This window comes from Crinia signifera, chromosome 4 (assembly GCF_055691185.1).
Source record: "Crinia signifera chromosome 4, ASM5569118v1, whole genome shotgun sequence".
Taxonomy (NCBI): domain Eukaryota; kingdom Metazoa; phylum Chordata; class Amphibia; order Anura; family Myobatrachidae; genus Crinia; species Crinia signifera.
Window position 1 is genome coordinate 169,280,489 of NC_139220.1, and position 26,988 is coordinate 169,307,476.

General features: G+C 45.1%; 1 protein-coding gene across 1 annotated transcript in view; it reads left to right on the forward strand.

Annotated features, from left to right (window-relative positions):
- The first annotated feature begins 574 nt into the window (after window positions 1-574).
- Window positions 575-26,988, forward strand: part of LRRK2 (leucine rich repeat kinase 2) — a 223,109-nt gene continuing 196,695 nt past the window's right edge. Inside the window, exons 1-7 of the mRNA XM_083182947.1 lie at window positions 575-770; window positions 7,316-7,562; window positions 7,653-7,738; window positions 10,460-10,569; window positions 16,473-16,561; window positions 17,393-17,527; window positions 24,722-24,856. Of these exons, the coding sequence (XP_083039073.1) occupies window positions 7,427-7,562; window positions 7,653-7,738; window positions 10,460-10,569; window positions 16,473-16,561; window positions 17,393-17,527; window positions 24,722-24,856 (691 nt within the window). The 5' untranslated portion in view covers window positions 575-770; window positions 7,316-7,426. The remainder of the gene's footprint in view (window positions 771-7,315; window positions 7,563-7,652; window positions 7,739-10,459; window positions 10,570-16,472; window positions 16,562-17,392; window positions 17,528-24,721; window positions 24,857-26,988) is intronic.

Below are 26,988 nucleotides of genomic sequence, written 5' to 3' on the forward strand. Positions count from 1 at the left end.
TAGTAAGGGTCCTCATCTCTTTCTGTCTGGGCGGTGGCTTCTCCTTGTAGTATGCAGTCCACTGTAAAGAGAGCCATACTGAATTAAGACCTTTCTCTGGCAAATTCTCCTATGTGCATGTATTTAATGGCAGAAACCATTTATGGTATGTGTGTGAATAGTTCAACCCATCAATAGCTCTATAGAAATATTCCATGTATGGTTACAGGTTTCTGCATATTGATAGCCACCACTAACAGAACCAGTACTTTGCCAGGCTGCAGAAAAAAAAGTGCTTGAAACTATTCATATCAACTTTCAAACTAAAACTATTTATCACATCTCCATTGAACATGCACTTTACAATAAACATACCCCTTGGCCGTATCAGTACAATAAGAAAATAATTGCCATTACTTTTCAAAACTTTTCTCGCAGCTTCCTCATTCTTTTCACAAAATCTTGTGTAACCCGTGAGGGCAGCTGACCCCACACTACGCCCATCCTCTCTCTATTTTCCACACACTGACAGACACTTTCTGCATCATGCAGACGGAACCTCACTGCTACATCCGCCACCAATGAGAGCGCACAGGGCGCGGTTAGCCTACTGATTGAGCGCAGAGCTATCCAATCACCGCACTGTTCCTGAGTCCTGCCTGACTGCCGCCGCTACTGCTGCATGTGGAAGGTGGCAGCGGTAGCACAGCCGGGCCAGCGTACGGTACATCTTGCAGCAGTACCCGGGGAGAGTGAGGGCAGGACAGTGTTAGACGCAGCACCAGGACCAGGTGAGGAGAAGCGTTATTCCATTAGTACGGGGTGCTGTGTATATATGCTGGCTGCAGGCAGCTGGGGGACCCCTGCCGCGGTGACTGTTTACACTCTGCAGCTGTAGTGTCACGTTATGCTTGGTAGGGAAGTCCGCATGAATAATTCCCGGGCGCCTAACTGGTCGTAACTGCCCCAGTGTTGGCATAGAAGTGAAGCAGTGCATGTCTTATGGATAAAAGTATGCAAAAAAAAGTTGTATAACTCTTCGTCGTATTTTATGGCTCCACTATCTATCTATCTATCTATCTATCTATCTATCTATCTATCTATCTATCTATCTATCTATCTATTCTATCATTATGCTCCCAAAAAATGCCTGGGTTTATTATTATTAGTTATTATCATTTTTTTATGGCACCACAAGGTTTCCGCAATACATAAATGACCAAAAAACAAATAACGAATGACAGTACAAGACAATTTAGGACAAGTACACTGTAAATAAGGATAGTTACATCAGGGGACAGGACACTGAAGCAATTAGCAGGGTGGCAGAGATGTATATATTCTAAGAAAAGTACATGAGGAGAGAGGGCCCTGCTCATGAGAGCTTACAGTACATTCTAAAGGGAAGGGTAAGACAGACATGAGTGACACATAAGGGGTAGCCAGAGGCGTAACTAGTAAGTTGTGGGCCCAGGTCCAAAAATATGCTTCGGGCCCCCCCACTGCAGAACCGATTACACATTATGCTGCACACTGTAGTGGCCATTACACATTTTCCTGCACACCGTAATGCCCATTATACATTGCCGCACACCATAATGCCCATTACACATTGTTGCCCACTGTAATGCCCATTACTCATTGTTGCCCACTGTAATGCCCATTACTCATTGTTGCCCACTGTAATGCCCATTACACATTGTTGCCCACTGTAATGCCCATTACACATTGTTGCCCACTGTAATGCCCATTACACATTGTTGCCCACTGTAATGCCCATTACACATTGTTGCCCACTGTAATGCCCATTACACATTGTTGCCCACTGTAATGCCCATTACACATTGCAGCACACTATAATGCCCATTACACATTGCAGCACACTGTAATGCCCATTAACATTATGCCACACACCGTAATGCCCATTAACATTATGCCACACACCGTAATGCCCGTTACATTATGCCACACACCATAATGTCCATTACACATTATGAAACACATGCAATTCCGATTACATATTATGCCCCCAGTAATGTTTACACATAATTCCCCCAAGTAGTTCCCGTTAAACATTGCTCACATTAGTGCCATATAAGATGGGAGGAGAGAGCTCACGTGTGTGGTGTGCGCTCAGCTCCTATGCTGCTGAGCAGCTCATACAATCGCTGATGGTCATTTGAAATATGGCACAGGGTAGTGAGCCAATTGGAGCAGACAGTCCAGCAGAGGTCCGCTAACTGCGACTTCCGGTCCGTGAGCTCTGATAGTCTGGTGGGCAGGAGCGATATTTCAAATGTCTGTCGGTGCTGGTTTGAGCCATGGGCTGCTCCTCCCCCAGGACCCAGCGCTCTAGGCTGCAGCCTGCCTGATCATCCTAATATTTTATCAGGCCCTAGTCCCCTCCCTGCTGTATAATCAACAGCCCCCACCTTGTAGTTGTATTAATATTAACAGCCCCCTCCCCCATAGTATTATTAATATTAACAGCCCCCATGTCCTCAAATTAAAATGTCTGCCACCCCCCACCCCCTTTAAATACTTTATATATACATACTTACAGATAGCACCAGGCAGACTATGTCAAGTCGCTGCTGTGTTTTCACTGACACAGCAGCCAGTCACCATCGGAAGCAGCTCCAGCACCCAGGGTGATTACAGGTCGTGCGAGTGAGAGGATACAGACCCTCAACACCGCAGCTGGAGGAGCAGGGAGGATGCAGTATGGGGCCACAGAGCCGGCATATGCCCGCCAACCAGCTCAGACTCATCTCCTAGCATCAGCAGGCACCAGCAGCAGTGTGAAGACACACAGGGCTCCCTTCCTCTGACATGTAACAGCAGGGATCGGGCGGCTCTCAGCAACTCAATCCGCAGTAGCAGCTCCAGATCCCCGTGCACACCCGTGTCAGCAATCCGCGGCAGCAGCTCCAGATCCCCGTGCGCACCCACGTCAGCATCTGCGGCAATCAGCCTCAGATGCTGTTGTGGGTGCACCTGGCATGGGATCTGCTGACAAGGGTGCGCACGGGGATCTGGAGCTGCTGCTGTGGATTGAGTTGCTGAGAGCCGCCTGGTCCCCGTTGTTACATGTCAGAGGAAGGGAGCCCTGTGTGCTGGCCCTGCTGATGCTAGGAGACTAGCATCCCCCACCCTGTCAACGGGCTTGGTGCTGCAGATCGGATCCACAACAGAGATCCGATCTGTCACACCTCCTCTGCCCGTACAACATTCTATCTGTCTATCCGTCCGCCATGTTTCCCCTGCGGGCCCCCGCACCCATGCTGCCGAACTTTAAGTAAAAAAAAATATATATGGAAATTAGCAGGGTGGCAGAGATGTATATATTCTAAGAAAAGTACATGAAGAGAGAGGGCCCTGCTCATGAGAGCTTACATTCTAAAGGGAAGGGTAAGACAGACATGAGTGACACATTAGGGGTAGCAGTGTGAGCATAAATAGACAGGATGAGAGATGGTTGGATTTTATGCAGGAGGGTGGGAAGATGATCAGTTCAACGCATACACACTGAGCGGCTTTTAGCGCAAAGTCGCCCAGTGTGTATGGGCCTTAAGAAAGTGCTGGATCATCCAAGAATAGATAGCAGAGAGACAGTTGGAAAGGGACTATTTGTGTGTAAAGTATCTGATAGGAAAGTGCATTGAGGTCTGTGTGACTGTGATAACCCAATCTTCCGTTATTTCCAAAGTTTAGGTCAGAGGTTCTCACAGTCAGCCCTCAGGACCCCAAACAGGTCTTCTGGGGATGTATACCATGTGACAGTTGTTGGGGATACACCTGTGAAGCTGCCAGGAGACCTGGCAAATGTGCCCATTTAAAGAAACACTGGGCAGATGTATTACGCCTTTAAAAGAGAAACGCAAGGGTAAATGTTTAGCCAATCAGCTCCTAACTGCCATGTTATTGACTGTCTTTGGAAAATGACAGGAGCTGATTGGCTGGATGCTTATCACTCCCTAGCACCTCCATGTTTATCTCTTTTTAAGGCGTAATACATCTGGCCCAGTGGGCAAAATTGGTTAATAATTTTATACCATAATAGTATTAACCATAGAAAGTGAGTTTTGGAAAGACCGGTCATTTCTGTGAGGAAGAGATTTGTCACTCAGGCTGAAGGGAAAATTATCAAATGAAACAATTTGTTGGGGAATTACCGAGGCTGCTTAGAGAAACAAATCAGAAATGCATATCATATTGTAACATGCACTATTTCATACAGTAAACAAATGCTCATTGTATGGTGCTTATTTTATCAGTGAAATGTTTGTACCTAGAATTATGGTGTGTACACATTGGGGTATATTAAATTGTCCAGGCGAGGATGGCTTTTTTTTGGCGAGGAAAAGCTATCCTTGCTGCATGCAATGTTCCGTGGGATTCCCTGGAATGACGAGGTTCGCCACAAATGCAGCGAGCCCGCTACATATAGCCGCGAGCCTTGCTGTTTCCACCTCGCTTTTTAGAAACAGCAAGTGAAGGGGGTGGGTTGAATACTAAAGGTGAGCAATAGGCACTGCTCGCCATCATAGCTCTCTTAGACAGCATTGCATATACCTCAAAACAGGTATACTCCCTGTATACTGTATGTTCCTGATTTATGCCCATTACATTATTTGTTTTACCTCCTAGTATTTAACTTTTTTGAAGCTGACAGAATACATATGCCAGCATCCCCAAGGAGGGAATCCCAAAAGGGGGCAGTTAAGTATACTTACCACCATCTGACCTACCCCCTGCAATCCTCCCTCCCTGCAGGCTAATCCTAACACCCCCCACCCTGCAGCCTGACTCTAACCCTCCCCATTAGTGCCAAAATCTAACCCCTCAGCCCTGCAGCCTAAACCTACCCCCCCCCCCCCACACACACTTTTTCCCCAGCACAAACGCTACTGCTGCCCATATACTTACCTTCGACAGCCTGGCAGTCAGGATTCTGGAGCTGGCACCCTAAGTGATGTCGGGATTCTTGCACTGATCTCTTTTCGATATTGAATGCCAACATTATAACTGCCAAGCTCTATGCAAGTGCCTAGGTTTCATAGTGGGAAATCCGGCATGTTCTGAGCGGGACCTGGGTGATGTTAATTATATTGTTTAGTGTGTATGCATAAGGTCGTTTGCCCAGGAGTTCAAGTTACATCGGTAATGATATCGTTCAATGAGCATATCGTATAGTGTGTACCGAGCTTTATTTCATTGGCTGTCCAATTAAACGGTGTGCAACACAGCCGATCGCCGACATCTTAACACACATTGGGCTGTGTGTACAGGCGATCCACTATTTGCCCGTACACCCGCTGCACAAGCTGACAGTGAGTGACAGCCCACTCAATTGTGACATCATGTGATGGGGCAGTGGGCCTTATTCTGATCTGATCGCAGTACAAATTTGTTTGGAAAATGGGCAAAACCATGTGCACTGCAGGTGGGGCAGATGTAACATGTGCAGAGAGAGTTAGATTTGTGTGAGTTATTTTGTTTCTGTGCAGGGTAAATACTGGCTGCATTATTTTTACACTGCAATTTAGATTTCAGTTTCAACACACCCCACCCAAATGTAACTCTCTCTATACATGTTACATCTGCCCCACCTGCAGTGCACATGGTTTTGCCCATTTTCCAAACAAATTTGTACTGAGCTCAGATCTGAATAAGGCCCAGTGTGTACGTAAACATGCTGCCCGATTGTCAAAATCAGGGCTGCGGCGGGTAAAACTTGTATGTCTACACCGCCGCAGCCCTCAAAAGCCAGCGCTTACCTGCCTGGGGCAGGTGAAACCAAATCCCTGAAAAACTGCAGCTCGTGCTGGCTTATCGACGCTAATAGGATAGCTCCAGGCAAAGCAATTGCTTGCTGTCAATTGTCTCCACATTTATCAGATCTGACTCCAGTATATAAGCTTTTGGTTCCCTAAAAAAGATTAAAATAATGCCTCATGGGCTTGAATATGTTTCATTATACATGACAAATAATAGTAGCAAGTAAATAAATATAGGTACATTTTAATGCTTCTACACACACTATTACAAAGATGTACCCTCATACATGTAGCTTCAATATGCAATCCATGTGAAATACCTGGCTTCAGTAAGCTGCCAGGTTCTGTGGAACTCTGCTAACATTGTGTGCCTTTTTTTTTTTTTTTTTTACGCGACAATGTGACTAAGACGTGTGAGGAGACTGCTGATTGAGTTGATCTATTACCCTTGCGCTGTAAGTAACAGAGTCTTTAGACTAAGCAAGAAACAACACGTTTTTGTAAAAATCTGCAGCTGCTACATTTTGACCGTATATTTTTATGCAGATTCGGAGACGCCTACCGTTTATACACCTAAAAGCTGGGTCGCATAATGCTGGGCGGATGACCTCACCGTAGGTGGGTCTGAGCCAGCGGTGGGATATGAGAGCATCTCCCAGTGCTGGCTTTTCCATTGCAATGAACGGGTCTCTGGTTGGTTTATGCCTTAACACTGCCCGCAATTCGGGTTTAACCTGGAATGTTTTCTGGGTTTAATTCCTGGGTAGTGAGCGTTTACACCAACTTCAAACCCTGGATATTAGAGCTGGTGTCAAAGTGGTATATGTGGCACACAGATGTGTGTCATATATTGTATTAATCAACAGTTTCCTTGTTGGTCATATTTGCATTGTATTGCGATTAGGATGCATTTTTTGCAAAAAAAAAAAAGGCAGACGCTACAATATTTTCGCGTGACCTGGCATGCAAAGAGGAACTTCTTTGCGTGTGTGTATATATACTAGCTAATAATTGAATGTCCTTGATGTTTTGCTGAACCAGCTTTCTGTAGTATTGTCAGGATGGCATAGATAGTGTCAAAACCAACCTTGTGATTTTCTAACACGTGCACCATCGGCTGGCATCCCATACCTCTGGTAAACTCAGAGCATATTACATGCACCCCTTTCATTGTAATTTTGGTTAAGCCAGATTTGTAATGCCAATCTTGTAAAATACCTACTTTTATATATGGTTTGTATTTCTTTTAAATGAAGAACATGTTTGAGAGTAAAAACATTTAAACAAATGATCATGCATCTTCTTTTTATTATTTAAAGCCACAAGTTGTATCTGGGAATTGGTGACCCATTTTTTTTAAATAATGGAAAGTAGAAGTGTTTTCCTTATGCATGACAATCTGTTATCTCAGTCCCAGTTTAAAATTTGTGTAAACATACACGAGACTGCAACCTCTTGTGTGCTAATGAAGGTGAAACACGGACGTTGTCTCTTTTTCTTGTGCGTAGCAGCAGCCTTGGGCTTGTCAACATGCTTATTTTTGCTGTCTTTCCAAGGTTATCATCTGCATTGTATACCTTGCTCTGTGACCCTCATGACGTGAAAGAATGCACAAATAATGCCCAATTTGATTCTTGGAAAGAATTCTACTGTTACGGAGAACAGCCATGGCAAGTCCAGTTGAACTTGAAGAAAATGTCAAGAAGCTTCTTGTACGTCTGAAGAATGTAGAGGAAGGGAAACAGATTAGCAATCTGGTCCAGATATTACAAGATTTACATGCTAGCACTTTTTGTGATGGTGGTAAGCATTTTGTACGATACTGTATGTTTCATTTTTATCTTCTTAAATCCATGAACACTAACCTGTATTGCTTTTACTTTTAAACTACAGCACCAGAAATATTCAGTCATAACAAAGTACATTTACCCCTATTGCTGGTACTGGAATCCTACATGAAAGTTCCTGTTATACAAGAGGTAATATTTAAATACAAGCTATGGTCTCATATTTTCCGATGGTTTAGTTTGGGGCAAAAGTCATTATATTTAATCATTTATGAACGTAACATCGCACTTAAACATAAGTTTTTCTGCAAGGAAAATACCAAACCTGGGTTTTGATGTAAGAGTATTTATCTCCAGACTGTAGTACTGTCAGTCATATTAGTATGTGCTTATTGTTTTCTAAACTTAACATGCAAACAAAGTAGCATTGTAATAACGAATACATGTTCTATAAAAAGAGAGCATAATCTTTTTCATAGCATTAATGGGCATACACACGGGGCTATTTTCAGCCCCGTTTCTAAGCGATCTGACTGAGATGAGAGATCTAGTTATATGAGAGCATGCATTGCCCCCAAGACTCAACATGTGTGACTTGCATCACCTATCTGGGGGGGGAAAGGGGGCAGTGATGGGCAGCATTGAACAAAACTGGGATGACAAGATAATGACTGCTCTTTAAAGCAGTTTCACTGCCTTCAGCTGCATGAATATCCCTGTTATAGTATGAATGGTTGACCATTTATGGTCAACAAACAGAATGTTGACACATGAAAAAGATGCAATTAGGTCAACATGCATTTGGTCTACAGGGATTAAGGTCAACATAATTTTTCAAGTTTTTTGTGTGCCTGTCGATATAAGTTGACATGGACACCGTCTTAGTGTGCCGTGTCCCCTCACTTGGCTTGCTGCGCTCGGCACACTATTTAACTCTATGCACACTGGTTTGGCAAAGTAAGAACAAGGTTTTTTTTTTTCTATTTAAATCAGAAAAAAAATCATGTGTTGACCTTCTATTTGTCCACCATTAATAATCATCCTTGTGACTGTTGACCTAATGACCGGATACAGAATATCCCAGCCATCTAGAGCAACCTGATTTTTACTCAAAAAAGAGGTGGGTGGCAATTATCAATTGACATCAAGAAAGCGCAACTGTACTCCAACTATAATAATTCCACAACACTTCTAAATGCACTATATTAGTGTATTTTATTAAAATTATACAGTGCAATTTCTGAGGAAGTCACTGATTTTAGCTCTGTAAGGCGGAGCTCCAAACCTATCCGGTCACCAGAGATTGCATCCAGAGTGGTCTCCAATTCTGGGATAATAAGCTCAAAAATTCCATTGGACACTCAGCACCTGGAGCATTCACCCTCAGCAGAGGGAGGTAGCGGACTCAGAAATAGGAACTGTGGTGATAGAATGATTCAGAGGAGACCCATACAAGTTTAAAACTGGGACTGGTATCTATAAATATTGTCTCACTCATAAAGAGACACTCAGAGTATAAGCCTCAATAAGAGACATTATAATATTGCCTCAATATATTTGCCTCAAAGGACACCGTATATGTTATATGTTGTATGTCTTGTTTGTCTGTTTTATGCATTGTTGTGATAATGGAATTGTGTATTTTTAAATGCTTATGAAATATTGCCCTATATAAATAAAATACACTAATATAGTGCATTTAGAAGTATTGTGGAATTATTATAGTTGGAGTGCATCTGCGCTTTCTTGGTGTCAATTGATAATTGCCACCCACCTCTTTTTTTTGTCTTGTATGTATAGGAGGTACACAATTCCTCCAAAAAAGAGCTGCAATTACACTCCAAAAAAGAAATAGGCACACAAGGTGCAAAATTGGATTAATAATACCACCAGTAAGATCAGCGCTATTGTGTGACTTAGTCACAATTTGTTGATTTTTACTCAGATTGTGGAATCCATGTGTATTCTGACAGTCAGAAGATTGAATTCCGAATTGTGAATTTGCCGATATTCTGACTGATGTAAACGACATTGAATACACACTATATAGTGGGGACACACTTAACGATATCATTAATGATATTGTCATACCTCCCAACTGTCCCGCTAAATGCAGGAAGGTCCCGTTTTTTGTGGACGTTCCCGCGGCCAGCAGTATTCTGCTTTGGGGCGGGGGGGGGGGGGGGGGCATTTGGGAGTCCCCCCCAATCTGACAGAATAGATGCTGTGCGCATGGGCTGGGGGCACAGACTGATTTGCATAAGCAGTACCCTCATTTACGTACACCACGCCCCCTTTTCGGTCGCTAGCCGCGCAAGTGTCCCTATTTTTCAATTGAAAAAGTTGGGAGGTATGTATTGTTTTCATGCATATCGTTAACGAAAATTATATAGTTTGTACCCAGCTTAAGATTTGTGCCAAACAGGAAATAAACATTCTGGCTCCATTTGGGACACAGTGCAAAATATTTTCTTATTTCAAATAATAATCTCTACTTCCTTTATACACAGTGGCAATAAACTGTGACTTCAGAGTGCTGTCTCTTATCTACAAAAGTCTGGAAAATATCCTGTCTATTACTGTTTGCTTAAGTTTGCACTTTCGTTTGGAAGCATTTCGATTGATTGACCAATTTAGCTATTCATTCAACAAAATCAAATGTGCTAAGGTTGAGTGACTGTAACCTTTCTTGTTTGCAAAGTGTAAAAGCCCATATTGGCTTAGTAAGGACAAGTAATCAACTTTGTGTTTCTATTCTGAAGGGTGCGGAATTAGTCATTGTGTATAAAATTCTTTTGACGTTCATATGCTGTTTTTCAATAATAAGACCTATTACTGATAAAATAAATTGGAAATTTAAAATTCATTCAGTTCTATATTTATTTGTGCCTAACTTCATCATGTTCTTTTAAGGTGGGCTGGACTCTTCTGTGCAGACTGATAGAGGTGTGTCCAAATACTCTACATGATTTACATACTCCTGTGGATCTTGGGCGTGAATGGGAAGTGCTTGGCATTCACCAGTGAGTGATAACCTCTTATTCTAATGCTGTTATCCCTTAACCAGGTTAATGAAGCCATTATGATATGGTGCACAGGTGTATTCAGTGAAACATTTTTGGTACTCTTTACCTAGCACGGCGCCCACGATGTCCATCGCGGTCATCGGGGGTAAAAAATCGCGGCCATCGCATGCACTAAAAAAACGGGTGCGACGCGATGCCCGCGATTTCCCATAGGGATCAATGTTAAAAGTGTGATTGGACGCGATTTTACTGTTCAATGCCTCAATGCCCGCGATTTTTCCATAGGAAACAATGTTAAATGGGCCACAGAGCCCTAATAGTCCCCCTGAAGTCTGAAATGGCCCCCACAATTGTTAACTCCACCCCACGATCAACGTGAACCCGAAGCGTGGCGAGCGCAGCGAGCCCGCGAGGGGCGGCGGTACGCGTCCTCCGACCTTTTCATACCCCCACTATCCACGTCGGCGTGGAGTTGAGAATAGAATAGTGTGGCGAGCGGACGCGGATACCTGTGAAGCCCGCGAAGGGACGCGTTTACCTGTGAAGGTATCCACGTCCCCTCGCGGGGCTCGCCACGCTTCGGGCTCGGTGGCTCGCTGCCCTCTCCACACTATTCTATTCTCAACTCCACGCCGACGTGGATAGTGGGGGTATGAAAAGGTCGGAGGACGCATACCGCCGCCCCTCGCGGGCTCGCTGCGCTCGCCACGCTTCGGGTTCACGTTGATCGTGGGCTGGCGTTAACAATTGTGGGGGCCATTTCAGACTTCAGGGGGACTATTTGGGCTCTGTGGCCCATTTAACATTGTTTCCTATGGAAAAATCGCGGGCATTGAACAGTAAAATCGCGTCCAATCACACTTTTAACATTGTTCCCTATGGGAAATCGCGGGCATCGCGTCGCACCCGTTTTTTAGTGCATTTGATGGCCGCGATGGGCGCCGTGCTAGGTAAAGAGTACCACATTTTTTAACTCCAAAGGTGGAGCATATTATTTATCTTGTGATCCTGGGGCAGATGTACTAAACTGGATAAAGTAGTAATTAGCTTCTGTCTCATATTTTCCAATGGTTTAGTATGAGGCAAAAGTCCCATACTAAACCTAGCCTATAACTTGGCAATTTGAAGCTCCATTTAATCACACCACAAGGCTTAGTACATCTCCCCCACTATAATGCTGCGTTCACATTACTGCCCCTGCAAAATCCCAGGTTTTTGTTCCTGTGTTTTTGGCGGGGCAAAACCCTGCAAATAACCCATGTGTAATTCCCAGGGCATAACACCTGGGAATTTCAAAAAGACCCTTTCAAACTGAGACAGGACATGGGAAATTACTGCTTGCCCTGGCAAAAAGCTGGGTTTTTGCGGCAGTGAGAACGGGGTATAAGTAGTTTTTTTGGTCCAGAAGACCAATTTTGAGAACCTATGGTTTAGCCCATATGCTGCCAAAGGTGTTAATATAGAGCTAAATGATTTAAAGTTCTAAAAAATATAGTTCTATGTGAAAGTGGTGAGTGATCATTTTAGATTTGTACTTGGTTTTGCATTATAATTGTTTGCTTTCAGCGGGTGGCAGGGGACCAGTTTGACTGTTTTGATACAGCTGTCAAACCGATGTTGTATTTACAGTGTTTGCAGCGTACACAAACCCCTGATTCCCAGGGGGTCCACACTGTAGATGATTATATATATATATATATATCTATATATATAGATATATATATATATATATATAGATATATATATATATACTAGGTGATTCATCGCGCCCTACGGGCGCTCTTCACACCGTCGTAAGGGGCTGCGCCCCCTTAATTTGTGAACGTTTGTATATGAGAAATATGGTTAGAATTGTATGAAAGATGCCCTGTATTGCAACTTAGGTGTCCGCGAATCGCGGGAGGGGGGGTCGCGGAGGGTGCCGCGAATTGCAGGAGGGGGGGTCGCGGGGGGTGCCGCGAATTACAGGAGGGGGGGTTGTGGGGGGGTGGATGCTGCGAATCGCGGGAGGGGAGGGATTGCAGAGAATCGCGGGAGGGGGGGTCGCGGGGTGGGTTGCCGCAAATCGCGGGAGGGGGGTTACGGGGGCGGGGGTTGCGGCGAATCATGGTAGGGGGGTCGCGGGGGGTGTGCCGGGAATCACGGGAGGGGGGGGTCACGGGGTGGGGTGCCGAGTAACGTGGGGGGGTGTGTGTGTGCCGTGAATCGCGGGAGTGGGGGTTGCGGGGGAGGGTGGGGGGGTGTGACGCCAATCGCCACAAGAAAAAATCAACACAGAAAGGTCAACACATGTAAATGTTGACATAAGTGTGGCACTTCATTGGTGTCCATGTCGACACATGAGAATGAATATGAAAACATTCAAAAAATGAAAAAAAAAACTTCAAAAACTCATGTCAACCTTTTTCATTGTCGACCATAGCCATGTCAGTGTTTTCCATGTGCAATTTAATTCTGGAGCTGCCGCGAATCGCGGGGGGGTGCCGCGAATTGCGGGAGGGGGGGTCGCGTGGGTGCCGCGAATCGCGGGAGGGGGGGTTACGGGGCGGGGGTTGCGGCGAATCATGGGAGGGGGGGGCGCGGGGGTGTGCCGTGAATCACGGGAGGGGGGGTCACGGGGTGGGGTGCCGAGAATCGCGGGGGAGGTGTGTGTGTGTATGTGTGTGCCGTGAATCGCGGGAGTGGGGGTTGTGGGGGGGGGGGTGTGTGACGCAAATCGCCACAAGAAAAAATGAACACAGAAAGGTCAACACATGTAAATGTTGACATAAGTGTGGCACTTCATTGGTGTCCATGTCGACACATGAGAATGAATATGAAAATATTCAAAAAATGAAAAAAAAAACTTAAAAAACTCATGTCAACCTTTTTCATTGTCGACCATAGCCATGTCAGTGTTTTCCATGTGCAATTTAATTCTGGAGCTGCCGCGAATCACGGGGGGTGCCGCGAATTGCGGGAGGGGGGGGTCGCGGGGTTGGGTGCCGCGAATCGCGGGAGGGCGGGGTTCACAGGGGTTCCGGTGGGGGGTTGCCGCGAATTGCGGGAGGTGGGGGGTCACGGGGGGTGCCGCGAATCGCGGGGGGGGGGGGGGTTGTTGCGGGGGGGTGTGACGCGAATCGCCACAAGAAAAAATCAACACAGAAAGGTCAACACATGTAAATGTTGACATAAGTGTGCCACTTCATTGGTGTCCATGTTGACACATGACAATGAATATGAAAACATTCAAAAAATGAAATAAATCTTCAAAAACTCATGTCAACCTTTTTTATTGTTGACCATAGCCGTGCCAGTGTTTTGCATGTGCCATTTAATCCTGGGGCTGCCGCGAATCGCGGGGGGTGCCGCGATTTGCGGGAGGGGGGGGGGGTTGCGGGGGGTGGGTGCCGCGAATCACGGGAGAGCAGGGTTCATGAGGGTTCCGGTGGGGGGTTGCCGCGAATTGCGGGAGGGGGGGGGGTTGCAGGGGGGTGCCGGGGTGCCGCGAATCGCCGGAGGGGGGTTGCGGGGGGTGTGACGCGAATCGCCACAAGAAAAAAATCAACACAGAAAGGTCAACACATGTAAATGTTGACATAAGTGTGGCACTTCATTGGTGTCCATGTCGACACATGAGAATGACTATGAAAATATTCAAAAAATGACAAAAAAACTTCAAAAACTCATATCAACCTTTTTCATTGTCGACCATAGCCATGTCAGTGTTTTCCATGTGCAATTTAATTCTGGAGCTGCCGCGAATCACGGGGGGGTGCCGCGAATTGCGGGAGGGGGGGTCGCGGGGGTGGGTGCCGCGAATCGCGGGAGGGCGGGGTTCACAGGGGTTCCGGTGGGGGGTTGCCGCGAATTGCGGGAGGTGGGGGGTCACGGGGGGTGCCGCGAATCGCGGGAGGGGGGGTTGCGGGGGGGTGTGACGCGAATCGCCACAGGAAAAAATCAACACAGAAAGGTCAACACATGTAAATGTTGACATAAGTGTGCCACTTCATTGGTGTCCATGTCGACACATGACAATGAATATGAAAAAATTAAAAAAATTAAAAATAAATCTTCAAAAACTCATGTCAACCTTTTTCATTGTCGACCATAGCCATGTTAGTGTTTTGCATGTGCCATTTAATCCTGGGGCTGCTGCGAATTGCGGGGGGGGGGGGGGGTGCCGCGAATCGCGGGAGGGGGGTCGCAGGGGGGGTGCCGCCAATCGTGCAAGGGGGGGGTCGCGGGGGTGTTCTTTTTGCAGCGAATCGCGGGAGGGAGGTCGCGGGGGGGGGGTTTTCCGCGAATCGGGGGGGTCACGGGGGAGGGTTTGCCGCGATTCGCGGAAGGGGGGGTCGCAGGGTGGTAGTTATGCCGCGAATTGCGGGAGGGGTCGTGGGGGGGGTCTTTTTGCAGCAAATCGCGGGAGGGGGGGTCGTGGGGGTGTTTTTGCTGCGAATCGCGGTAGGGGGGTCGCGGGGGAGCGGGTGTTTTTGCCGCGAATCGCGGGAGGGGGGGGGGCGCGCGGGGGGGAGGTTTTGCCGCAAATCGCGGGAGGGGGGCGCTCACCTGGTGGCTGTGGAGTAGCAGTGCTGGGCAACATGGGAAGGCAGTGGGTGTCTGGCACTGTCTGTGGGCTCACTGGGCTGGTTCTCTGTCACATACCTCCCAACATGACCCTCTCCAGGAGGGACACAATGCTCTGTTTCTAGACTTCCCCTTAATGTATGATTGCCATCACCTGTTTTAAACAGGTTAATTTCTCAGAAAGGTGTTCAGCACAGATGAAGGCAATCACACATTAAGAGGAAAGTCCAGGAACAGAGCGTTATAGACACAGACACCCACTTTGAGTGACAGATGTAGCCAAATATATAGGAGATATCATATATATATATATATATATATATATATATATATATATATATATCATATATATATATATCATATATATATATATCATATATATATATATATATATATATATATCCCTCAAGAGTCTCGTATTGAAGGCATCAGCATAATTTTTATAGATTTCATAGCACAATAGAATCTGAGCTCTCTAGTGCGCAGACTCTATAGCGCTGCATGGCAAGACTGTCGGCAGAGAGGACAAAGGAGGCTTCACACGGGCCTCCTCTTCTCTTAAAAGCCTCTGTGTCAAACTATAATGCAGGTGACCTAAGGCAGCTCAGGGAGTAAAAAAAACCTAATGAAGAGCAGAAGGACTTCTTTTAAATAGGAGTTTGATTTAAGACGGTTACAAATAAGTTCTCTTTTTTTTTAGCACTAGATTATGTATAAATGAAATGTCAATGGTTCAGACTTTAAGGTTCATACAGATCAACATATGAATTCTATAAAGTACTTATTTGGGGAATTTTAGGTTTACATGCTCTGGTGCTCTTTTAGTTGAATCAGAAGCACTATGCTCCGTTTGAAAGCATTTTCTATGCACCTTATTATTAGTACTACCTTTATCACTTTTGAGATTTCCTGCATGAAGGATACAGCACAGTAACATAGGACTATTTTCTTGTTTCATGAAATGTTAATACTTGAAGGATTGCTATTTCAGCTTTGAAAATAGGTCAGCTATGCAGTTAGCCACCACACGCTTCACTTCTTTTATGCTGCCTTAGCCCATTCACATATTGCTGCCTCACATTTCTACGTGATAAATGGTGACAAATGGAAGCTATTGGTTTGTAAATATCAACTGATATGTGCAACATCTTATCTTCAATGGAACTCCCATCTTAGTAAATTTTCCCCTAAATCTAAAAAGTTACTGTTCACATTATGAACTAATGTTAAAAGTTAAAAATAAAGTCTGCTTCTGATGTTTTTGTTTGTTTTATTTTCGATTCTGTATTAGAGGAAAATGTACTCCCTGAAATTTCCTCATTTTTCCCTTTCAGACAAATTCTGAAAATCCTGTCAATTTACCTTACAAATCTCAGTGTCCTGACAATAGGACTGAAAACGTTAACTACAATCCTTATTTCAGGTAGTCATTTTACTTCTATTTGATTATAGTGTAACCACTCTTTATTTTAATTCGAATACGTATCATGGAACCTTGCCTACACTGTCATTAAACTAGTAAAACCATGTATAGTCTGGGGCATGGCATATAAACATGATTTTTGTTTGTTTATCTGTGTGTTTTGCTGGTTGATCTAATAATATAGAAGTACAGTATACAAAAGTTCCTGTAATTTTGAAATAACACGTGCAATTAAGTCTTCATAATGAATAATGAGGAAGTGCATATTAATTCAGTAATGCCTTACTCTTTTATATAAAGCTAACCTATTTAATTCAGCATAATCTTGAGTTTCAGTTTGATAATGGTGTAATTTTTATTAACAAGTGGGAGGGAAGAGAAAGGGTGAGCAGAAGTTCTAGTAGGAAAGAAAGAAAGACGGCTGTATATTTTTTGTTTTTTTTTGTATTTGTCAAAAAAAAAGAAAAATAATACCAAAAGCTATCTTAGTCGAGAGACCTTATCATAAGAATAATATATGTTGCAAAGCATTTTTACTAATTAGTTTATGGGGTAAATGTAATATCCTATGAACTGTAGACATTGGCTGGTTCGCCGGGAGTTTTGCCTGATTATTTTAAGGTAGCATGTTTTCTATTTGCATTTACAATTGTGCTTCAAAGACCATGTTTACAAGGAAGGACTAGTGATAACACCTGTTTGCCTTCTTGATGGGAAATCCCATAAACCCAATCAGTACAAATAGCAGTACAACTTGTTCTGTACTATTGAAAAATTGGCATCAATCCAACAAATATATTTTCACCTTTTAAAATATTTTTCCTCACATAGATGTAATACACTTTCTGGTTTTGGATCATGAAGCAGACATTTTTTTGTTGATTTTTGATGCCATGAAAATGTTTTCGGATAAAGAAGATATTCAGATATATGGATGCCAAGCATTACACCTGCTTTTAGTGAAAGGTAATGCTGTTTGTATTTTTGTGTATATATTTAATAAATTTGACTCCTAGATAGGGAATTCATATGTGAGACCGATGTACGGAATGCAGGCAGAAGATCGAAAGCAGAATCCTGCTGATCAGAATCCCGACGGGCTGGGTACTTATCTCCTGCTAACTGGTGCCTAACCCTCCCCCTTGGTGCCTAACCTTTCCCTCCCTAACCCCTTTCCTCCTAGCATTGGCATCTCCAGTGATGTTGGGATTCTGACACCGATTTTGTTCACCGGCATGCTAAATGCGTCCCCTAGAATTTAGTGTGGTGAAAAAACACTGCCATCCATACCTCCCAACTGTCCTGATTTTCGTGGGACCGTCCTGTTCTTTTGGATGGTCCTGCTTCCCTCTCGGGACTGGCATTGTGACATGGTGGTGGTGGGACATTTGTGAGCACCCCCTGCCCGGTGTTGCAGAGCAGGAAATAGATGCTGTGTCTATTCCCAGAACAGAGGAGCTGGGGGCATGGAGCCGCTGACCATGTTCCCACAGCGATGACCACATCCCAAATTTTCCGGGCTCTCCCCCTCCTTCGGATTTTCAGATGTTGGGAGGTATGCCCAATGGATATAAAAGTCTTGGGAAAGCAGTATGTAAAGATAATGGTAGCAGATGCCACTGTACTCTGATGTCTTGGACAGACCTGGATCTGTTGTAATCAGACATTTGTTGAGTCAGTTTGAATACTAGCTAGACTGCTCATTGTAAAGCGAAGGTGTGGTAACCGACCAGCAACACCTGCTCAACTTTCATTAACATTCAAGGTACCAGACGCATATCCAGCAGGTCAGTAAAGCGTTCTTTAGCTTTCATGGAATATATGAGTAGAAGACTCATCAGGCTTGTGATGTCGCGGACTCTGGAGGAATGGCAACATGAGGCATAAAGGTTAATTCAGATTGGTTTGCTAATGGACATGTTCACTGCAGGTGGGGCAAATGTAATGTGCAGAGAGAGTCAAATTTGGGTGAGTTATTCATTTCTGTGCAGGGTAAATACTGGCTGCTTTATTACACTGACATATAGACACACCCCGCCCAAATGTAACACATATTACATCAGCCCCACCTGGAGTGCGCATGATTTTGTGCATTAACAAACCATATGTGCTTTGCAAACCAACCTGAATTACCCCCATAGTCCAATCTGTTCTCAACATGAACCTAATCGAGCATTTATGAGAAATGGTGGAGATGTCCATTCACACCCAATGTCCCGCACCTACAAATATCGGGGAGCTGTGGTAAGCTATCCAGATAGTCTTACTCAACAGCTCCTCTCCAGGGGTTTTCTGTTCACTGACTTGTTAAGTTACTGAACTTCCCTGGGTTAGGCGGGGGTCCTATATGATGCTAGATAACTATCCCATGACTTTGACACTATATCGTATGATATAGTATAAAAGGGGGCTGCAATTATTGGACATAAACTCTGTACTAACCTCTGCCATGTTAGTTTATTGTTTTATTTTGAGCAGTGGTGTAGCCAGGGGTAATGAGTGGGGAGGAAAGGGGGGGGGGGTGTAGTGGGAAGAATTGGTCCGTAACACCGTTCCAAAACATTGTGCCCTTGAACACCACATCACAGCTGCGTTTTCCCACAAGGTAGTCAGGCTGAGTCTGATGCTGGCTGTACAGAGCTCATTGGGATGACCTGCTGAGTGCACATTTGTGGTGTTGAGGTGATGGGAAGCCACTGAGAGCCAGCAACCAGGACATACATATTCACTATTCTCTATGTCTATTCCATATATTGGTGCACTCATCATTTAGGGAAGACAGAAGAAAATTAACCCTTCCACACACAACTGCGTTTGCTGGAATGCTGTGTGAAAGTTTTACATACAGCATAAGGTCTGTAAATACAAGCCTCCCTAATGGTTTTCCAGTGTGGCTCTTATTGCCTTTACTTCAGCTTCAATGGATTACTCCTCTTTTCAAAGTATCCTAATTTTATCAAAAGCACCAATATGGACTATGTTTCCATTAAATGAAGTTGAATATTCTAACCATTTGTAATAAAAACACTGTCAATTCATGTGTGCACATTGTCTTTAGTGGTATAACTACATAATTTCCATAAACATTTTTGTTTTCGTATCAGTAACTCTACATTTGATAGACTGTTGCAGATTGACCATTGTGCATCTGTAGAACCCTGTTGTGAGCATTTACCTTATTCCAAAGGTGTTTGAAGGGCTTTTATGCCACATTCGGTAAACCATTTGATTTGGCAGACAGAATTCAGAGGTCCTTCTCCAAACTTTGCCACAAAAAGTTGGAAGCACTTTATATCCAAATTTCTTGTCCCAGGTCAGACCCTTGTTGCTGGACAGTGTAAATACGTAACCTGGGTCCTATTAACCCTATAGGTAGGAGGCAGCATCAGCTCAAAGAGCCGCTTCCTTCCATGCCCCCATTTCTGATATCGATCCCTTTAAGGACTTGTGTCCAAATCCCGGGTAAGAACCGGCATTTGCGATGTGAAAGGGATATAAGGGGTGTATCAAATTAGGCATGATAAAACATAAATGGCAGTTAGGTGTTGATTGGCTGGTACTTTATCTCTTTCCACTTAATCATTCTCAAATGGTTCAGTGTGTTAAGTTGATATAAGGGCGCCATTAGAGGGAGAGGGAGCTGCTGGGAGGGGCGGAACTACCGCATGCTATGCTCTTAGTGGTCCCGGCTTCTCCCCAGCGTGACCTTAACAGCAGGCGGCCATTTTATAATACAGCTGCCGCTGCACGCTTCCAGGAGGCTCCCCATGCTGTGACAGTCTCCGGACTCAAGAACAGCACTCTTCTCCCATTGTCCAGACCTGCTACAGCTCCCCCAGGTTCTGTGAGCAGACAGTGGGGTTAGAGCTCGGTGAGACGGTACACTGGTGTGTGATAAGTGCACCCCAGATCGCTCTCTCACTCAAACACAGGGCTTTGCTGCTTGGGCTTTACAGCTCAATGATGTCATGTCACGCCTGTCCTCTGATCTTTCAGCCTAACAGAAGGACAGAGAAACCTCCAGAACACAGCAGAGAGATTTAACTCTGGCTGTGGAGGGTTTAACAAAAGCATTGACCCCAGAAACGGTCCAGCCCACTCTCAAGGCCAGAGCACAAGACTCGCAGCCCCCCATGTTAAAAAGATTGCTTACGCAGGTTTTAGACACTGATACTGATGATGACATGCCAGACCTAGAGGAGGGTGAGTATGTCACTCCAGACGTTGAAGAACAACTGGCTTTACTACCTACTACCACAGGAGCCTGAACAGTCTGCTCAGGGGTTAGATGATCTTATTGATATGGTAAAGCTAGCTCTGGATTTTGATGATGGAGCTGCTGCTCCCAGTCATCCCTCCCTTTTTGGTGAAAAAAACAAAACAGGCGGCATCTTTTCCTCCTGCTGAGGAATTAGATGAGCATGTTGTGTTGACATGGAGAAACCCTGACAAAAAATTCCAAATTTCTTGCAGGCTGTTGGCATAGTGCCCCTTATCTGCTGAAGGCAGAAAAATGGTGGAAACGCCCCTGGTGGTTGACCCTTCGGTCACACGTCTATCAAAGAAGATGGTTCTACCGGTACCAGGGGCCACTACTCTCCGAGACTCCTCGGACAGGGACGTTGGACTCTCTTATCGATCAATTTACTGGAGCTCAGAGCAGTATATTATGCTCTTCTGCAGGCTCATCATCTCCTAGTGTTCCCGCTAGGCTGTTTTAGCGGGGCGCTGCGCCCTGCCCAATTTTTAAAGGGCAAAATGCGCCCTGCCCCATTAGCAGCGCCCCGCTAAATCAGCCTGCATTCTGCCCGCCGGAGTGCCCGGGCCGTCGCATCGCTGAAGGGGGCTTGCCCGGCCATGGCTACGTCCCGGCAGCTCAGTGACGTAGTCATGGCCGGGCAAGCCCCTTCATCGATGCGGCGGCCCGGGCACGCCTCCTGGGGTGTTGCGGCGGCCCGGGCACGCCTCCTGGGGTGTTGCGGCGGCCCGGGCACGCCTCCTGGGGTGACGTAGCGGCCCGGGCACGCCTCCTGTATTGACGTGGCGGCCCGGGCACGCCCCCTAGCGTGACGCGGCGGCCTGGGCATGCCCCCTAGCGTGACGCGGCGGCCCGGGCACGCCCCCTGCCGTGACGCGGCAGCCCGGGCACGCCCCCCGCCGTGACGTCGGCGTGCCCGGTCCGCCAAACCAGCGCCCTGCCCCCTATAATTCCTAGGGTGAACACTATCTCCTTCAGGGTCAACCCATCAGGGTGCAGTCCGACAACTCCATGGCTGTCGCCTATATCAACAAACAGGGCGACACGCGCAGTCGTGCAGCCATGAAGGAGTTGAGTCGAATCCTGATCTGGGCCCAGGCTCATGCGTTGGCCATCTCTGCAATTTTCATACCCGGCGTGGACAATTGGGAGGGCTGACTTCTTAAGTTGACAAGCTGTACACCAAGGAGAATGGTGCCTCCATCCTCAAGTGTTTCAACGCCTAATTCGCTGGTGGGGTTCTCCTCAGGCGGACCTCATGGCGTCTCGCCACAATTAACAGTTGCCCCTGTTCTTTGCTCGGATGAAGGATCCACAGGCCGTAGGAGTGGACGCTCTGGTAGTGCCTTGGCCGTTCCGCTTTGTTTACATCCTACCTCCATTCCCACTGCTAACTCGGGTACTGCAGAGGATCCGGAGGGAGAAGGTCACGGTCCTCCTGATAGCTTCGGATTGGCCTCGCAGATCGTGATACACCAGCCTCACGTCTCTGCTAATCGATGAACCATGGCCCCTGCCCCTTCAAGAGGATCTGCTCAGTCAAGGGCCTTTTGTCTTTCCAGACTTGGGTCGTCTTCATTTGATGGCGTGGCTGCAGAAAGGTCCATCATGAGGCGCGCAGGAATTCCAAGGCCTTTTATCCCTACCATGATGAAGGCCAGAAAAGAAGTTGCCTCAAATTTTTTTTTTTCACTACCCTTTTTATGAAGGCAAGACTTCTCTTTTTGCAGGCTGGCTTATCTGCGGGGCTACGTCTAGGTACCCTGAAGGTGCAGGTCTTGGCATTGTCAATCTTTTTTCAGAAAAGATTGGCTCTCTTGCCGTAGGTACATACCTTTTTTCCAGGGGGTGTTGCGGCTGCAACCACCTTTCCGTCCTCCTACGGCTCCCTGAGACTTGGATTTAGTCCTTGGTTTCCTACAAACGGCGGTTTTCGAGCCGTTAGAAGAGGTGGATCTTAAGTACCTTACGTGGAAAACTGTTCGTCTCCTAGCCCTGGCCTCGACTGGAAGGGTCTCTGATCTTGGGGCTCTCATGTCGACCACCATTTTTGGTGTTCCATTCTAACAGTGTGGAGCTCCGTACTAGCCTCTCCTTCTTGCCAAAGGTGGTATCGGCTTTCCACATCAACCAGTCGATTGTGGTGTCAGCCTTTGTAGAGGATACTTCTGAAGCCCAGGACACTTAACATTGTTGGGGCTCTGCGTATTTACGTGGCAAGGACGGCAACCATCAGGAAGTCTGATGCTTTGTTTGTCACGTATGATACGGTCAGGCGTCGCTGGCCGGCCTCGAAACAGCCGCTGTCTCGGTGGATTCGTCTTACCATCAGTCAGGCTTATGTCGTCGATGCTCGACGTCCTCCTATCTCTATTACGGCGCATTCTACACGCTCGGTGGGACCCTCTTGGGCCCATGGGGTCTCTATTCAGCAGCTCTGTAGAGCTGCCACCTGGTCTGGCCGTCTGACTTTTGTCCGGGTTTACCGGTTTGACACCTTTTGGGGCTCCAGCTTCTCAGTTTGGACGCTTGGTGTTAAGGGGGTCTCAGCGCATTCCTGCCCGTGTTGGGAGCTCTGGGACGTCCCCACTGTTACTCCAGTGACACCTAGTGGATGAAGGAGAAAACAGGGATTTTTTTTACTTACCATATATCCTTTTCTCCAAGTCCACAAGTGTCACTGGACACCCGCCTCGGCGCTGTTACTTTACTACAAATATACCAGACTTGGAGAAATGTTGAAGTTTCTTCATGCCAGGTTTAGGTTCCTGTCATGTTTGTTTGAACTTCCTGGTATGTTCTTGTGTGGTGTGTATTGCTCAGTGTTGTTTCTCACTGTTGGTTTCACTTTTCAATCTATAATGGTTTGATTGTTAATGTGTGTTCAGTTTAACCTCCTCTTGGAAGTGTGTTTCTTTCTTTCTTTCAGCTCCCTTCTGGCACATCCTTAGGACTGCCTAAGAGGGGAAGTAGAAGGGGAGGAGTTGGCCACACTCCTTTAAATTTAAAGTGCCCATGCTCCCTGTAGTCGCCCTTCTAAGTATATTTTTTTAAAATATATTTTATTTAAAGCATTATGCAGATGGAATGTTTTGCATCTCTCCCCTGTGTCCATAGGCTACCATTGTAACTTGACTCCCCGCCACTTCCCTTTAGTGGCATGGGATCCCCTGAATTATCACCCCTCCCTCTGTGGTAATGAATGCCCACCATCTCCCTCTGTATCATTGGTTCTGTGTGTGTGTTTGTGTGTGTGTGTGTGTGTGTGTGTGTATATATGTATCTTTATGTAGAACTGTATTTCACTTCCACTTTTGATATTGTGGCATGTTGCCATTCACTCAACCGTTGGGGTACTATTTTGGGAATGTCTGTGTCACAGACTACAACACCATTCCTAGAATGCTGCTGCAGCAGGAGGAAATACATTCTGCACAGACACAGGATGCAGTAGGGCTTCATGGACGTATGGGATATGACTTGGTCAGGGTACTCACTCCTGGCTGCAGTCATATCTCACATGTCTAAACCAGGCAAGTGGTTAACATTTAACTCAGCAGATTCATTCGTAGTAGTAATAGCTGGCTCCTGCTATATTTCAGCTATAAGTGCACTTATAGTACCTCTGCGGCCAGTGCTTAGATATCCTCCCTCTTAGTTTGCCAATGCGAAATATTGCTTTTTGATTTTCCAAAGTGTCAATTCAGTCCTTGTTCATATGTTTAGTTTTTCCTTAATTTGGTTTACCGAAAGGGAACAACTGCTTTTTAGAAGAATTTTGAAAATTTTCCAGATGTCCCTTTATGATGCAATGATAATTAATCTCCTTTTGTTCCTACAGTATATTTAATAAGTAAACCTAAGTTATTGTAAGTTTCTAAAGTATATATTTTCTCCTTCAGTTCCTGAAGAGCAATTGACTGAGTTTGTTGAGAACAAAGATCATTTAATAATTCTGAAGGTGCTGACAAAACATAAAAATACAGAGTCTGTTATTTTGCCAGCGTTGTATGTTCTACTCCCATTGTCTGCTTCACGTAAGTTATTGGCATGTGAAAAATGACTTTTTTTTAAATGTATTAAAAATACTAATTACTCTCCTGAAAACATCCTTACTTGAGTGCAAAATAGCATTCATTTACCTCTTTTGGTGAAATACTTTTTTTAATAAGCATAACCTTGCTGTTATTGTCTTTAGAACTATTTAATTATACCAAATTAGCAGAGTTTAAAAAGACGCAAAACTTAGAAATGTGTATAATATATCCTGAGGGTTCATCTACTTCTGAGACAATACAGTAGGTTACAGTAAAGCTAATGAAAGTCTATAGTGCAGGGGTTCCCAAACTCTGTCCTCAAAGTATCCTTATTGTCCAGATTTTAAGGGTAATAATGGCTGAACATAGATGGTTAAGCTAAGTTGACCGAAGTACACTTAGTCAACTGTGCTCAAGCATGGTTAGCCTTAAAACCTGGACCGTTGGGGTGCCTAGAGGACTGCATTTGGGAACCTCTACCAAAGTGTTTTTTTTTTTTAAATTGAAGTAAAGGACTCACATTGACTGTGCTTTTTAGTCTTTGGGCAAACTGCAATGACATGTGAGACGAAAAAGCAGGTAATTTTTGCTATGTAAATGAATGTGGTTTTAAAAATATGGACAGGCTCAAATAAATTCCAGTACAGCCTGCAGATCTGCCAACCGGCGGCCATTTTTGCAGATTTGACTTTTTATAAATCTGAATCTGCATTGGGGAAAGGTGGCTAAAAACATCCATCACTGAATAGGTGTGTGCCGAAACTGCTGATATTTAATACATCTATCTACTGTATCCTACTGTATCCTATCTATCTATTGCTCGTAGTAAGGCTACGTAGTTTTCTATCAAGTAATCATGATAAGTTTCTATAGTCTTTTAGGTGGAAAAGGCAGAGTTTGGGACTTGGGGCCTTATTCTACTTCACTCTTTCTGACAAAATCCTTCTTAGATGGACAAAACCATGTGCACTGCAGGGGGGCAGATGTAACATGTGCAGAGAGAATTAGATTTGGGTGAGTTATTTTGTTTCTGTGCAGGGTAAATACAGACTGCTCTATTTTTACACTGCAATATAGATCTCACTTTGAAGTAAAACCCCACCCAAATCTAATTCTCTCTGCACAAGTTACATCTGCCCCACCTGCAGTGCACTTGGTTTTGTCCATCTAAGAAGGAATTTGTCAGAAAGAGTGAACCAAAATAACCCCCTTGGTTAGGATCAAAGCAGATCTCCCTACAAATGAAATGCCACGCAGGGTTCACAGAATGCTTGGTACATACACACATAGTAGGCATTGGCTATAAGCAAAACCTATTCATTTAATACATTTGTGTTGTTGGCTGTTTGGTGTTGATGCTTGTTTTGCATGTTAGTCTGTAAGCATTTCCAGACTTTCTGAGAACATACATAATTATAGACCTTCTATCCTTTCCTACTGGGGTTAAGTTGTGTGAGCACGTGAACTCTGCTTTCAAGGGTTTCTTGTTCTCGGTTGAGAAATCAAGGAGTACATCCTTTAGCAATGGCATCTTGAAATGTTCAGGTAGTTAGTCATTTATTTAAATTATGGTACTTCACTTTCTCCTTTTGGAGTTTTCTTTGTTTGGAAAACTAAATGTCACATTTTGAAGTTAAGTTAGTAATAGTATAAAAAGTACACTTCTTAAACAAAGGCACTTTTGACTCACATGAACATTCCTTGGGAAATGTATTGTGAGGTATAACAACACAATAAGTATTCAGCTATATATATATATAAGTGGCTAAAGCCAAGTTGAAACGGCTGTTGGGACAGCCATTGTTGCTATTTACCTGCACATGGAATAAACTTCTTACTTTCTTCACCTGAAATTCGCCTGAGTGCTGGTCTTCATCCTTCTGCGGCGGGGGGGGAAGGCTTCATCCTTCTGCGGCGGGGGGGGGGGGGGGGGGGGGGGCTTCATCCTTCTGCGGGGGGGGGGGGGGGGATCTTAAATACAATCCCCAAAAATAAGAGGTAAGTATAAATTGACCACCCTGCAGCCTAAATGGCTAAATGGGGTGTGCTGTCACCACCTCTATACAAGCCACAGGGTGGAATAATACTGTGTGTCAGATTACTATATTGAAATCTCAAGAAGGCCTTCAATG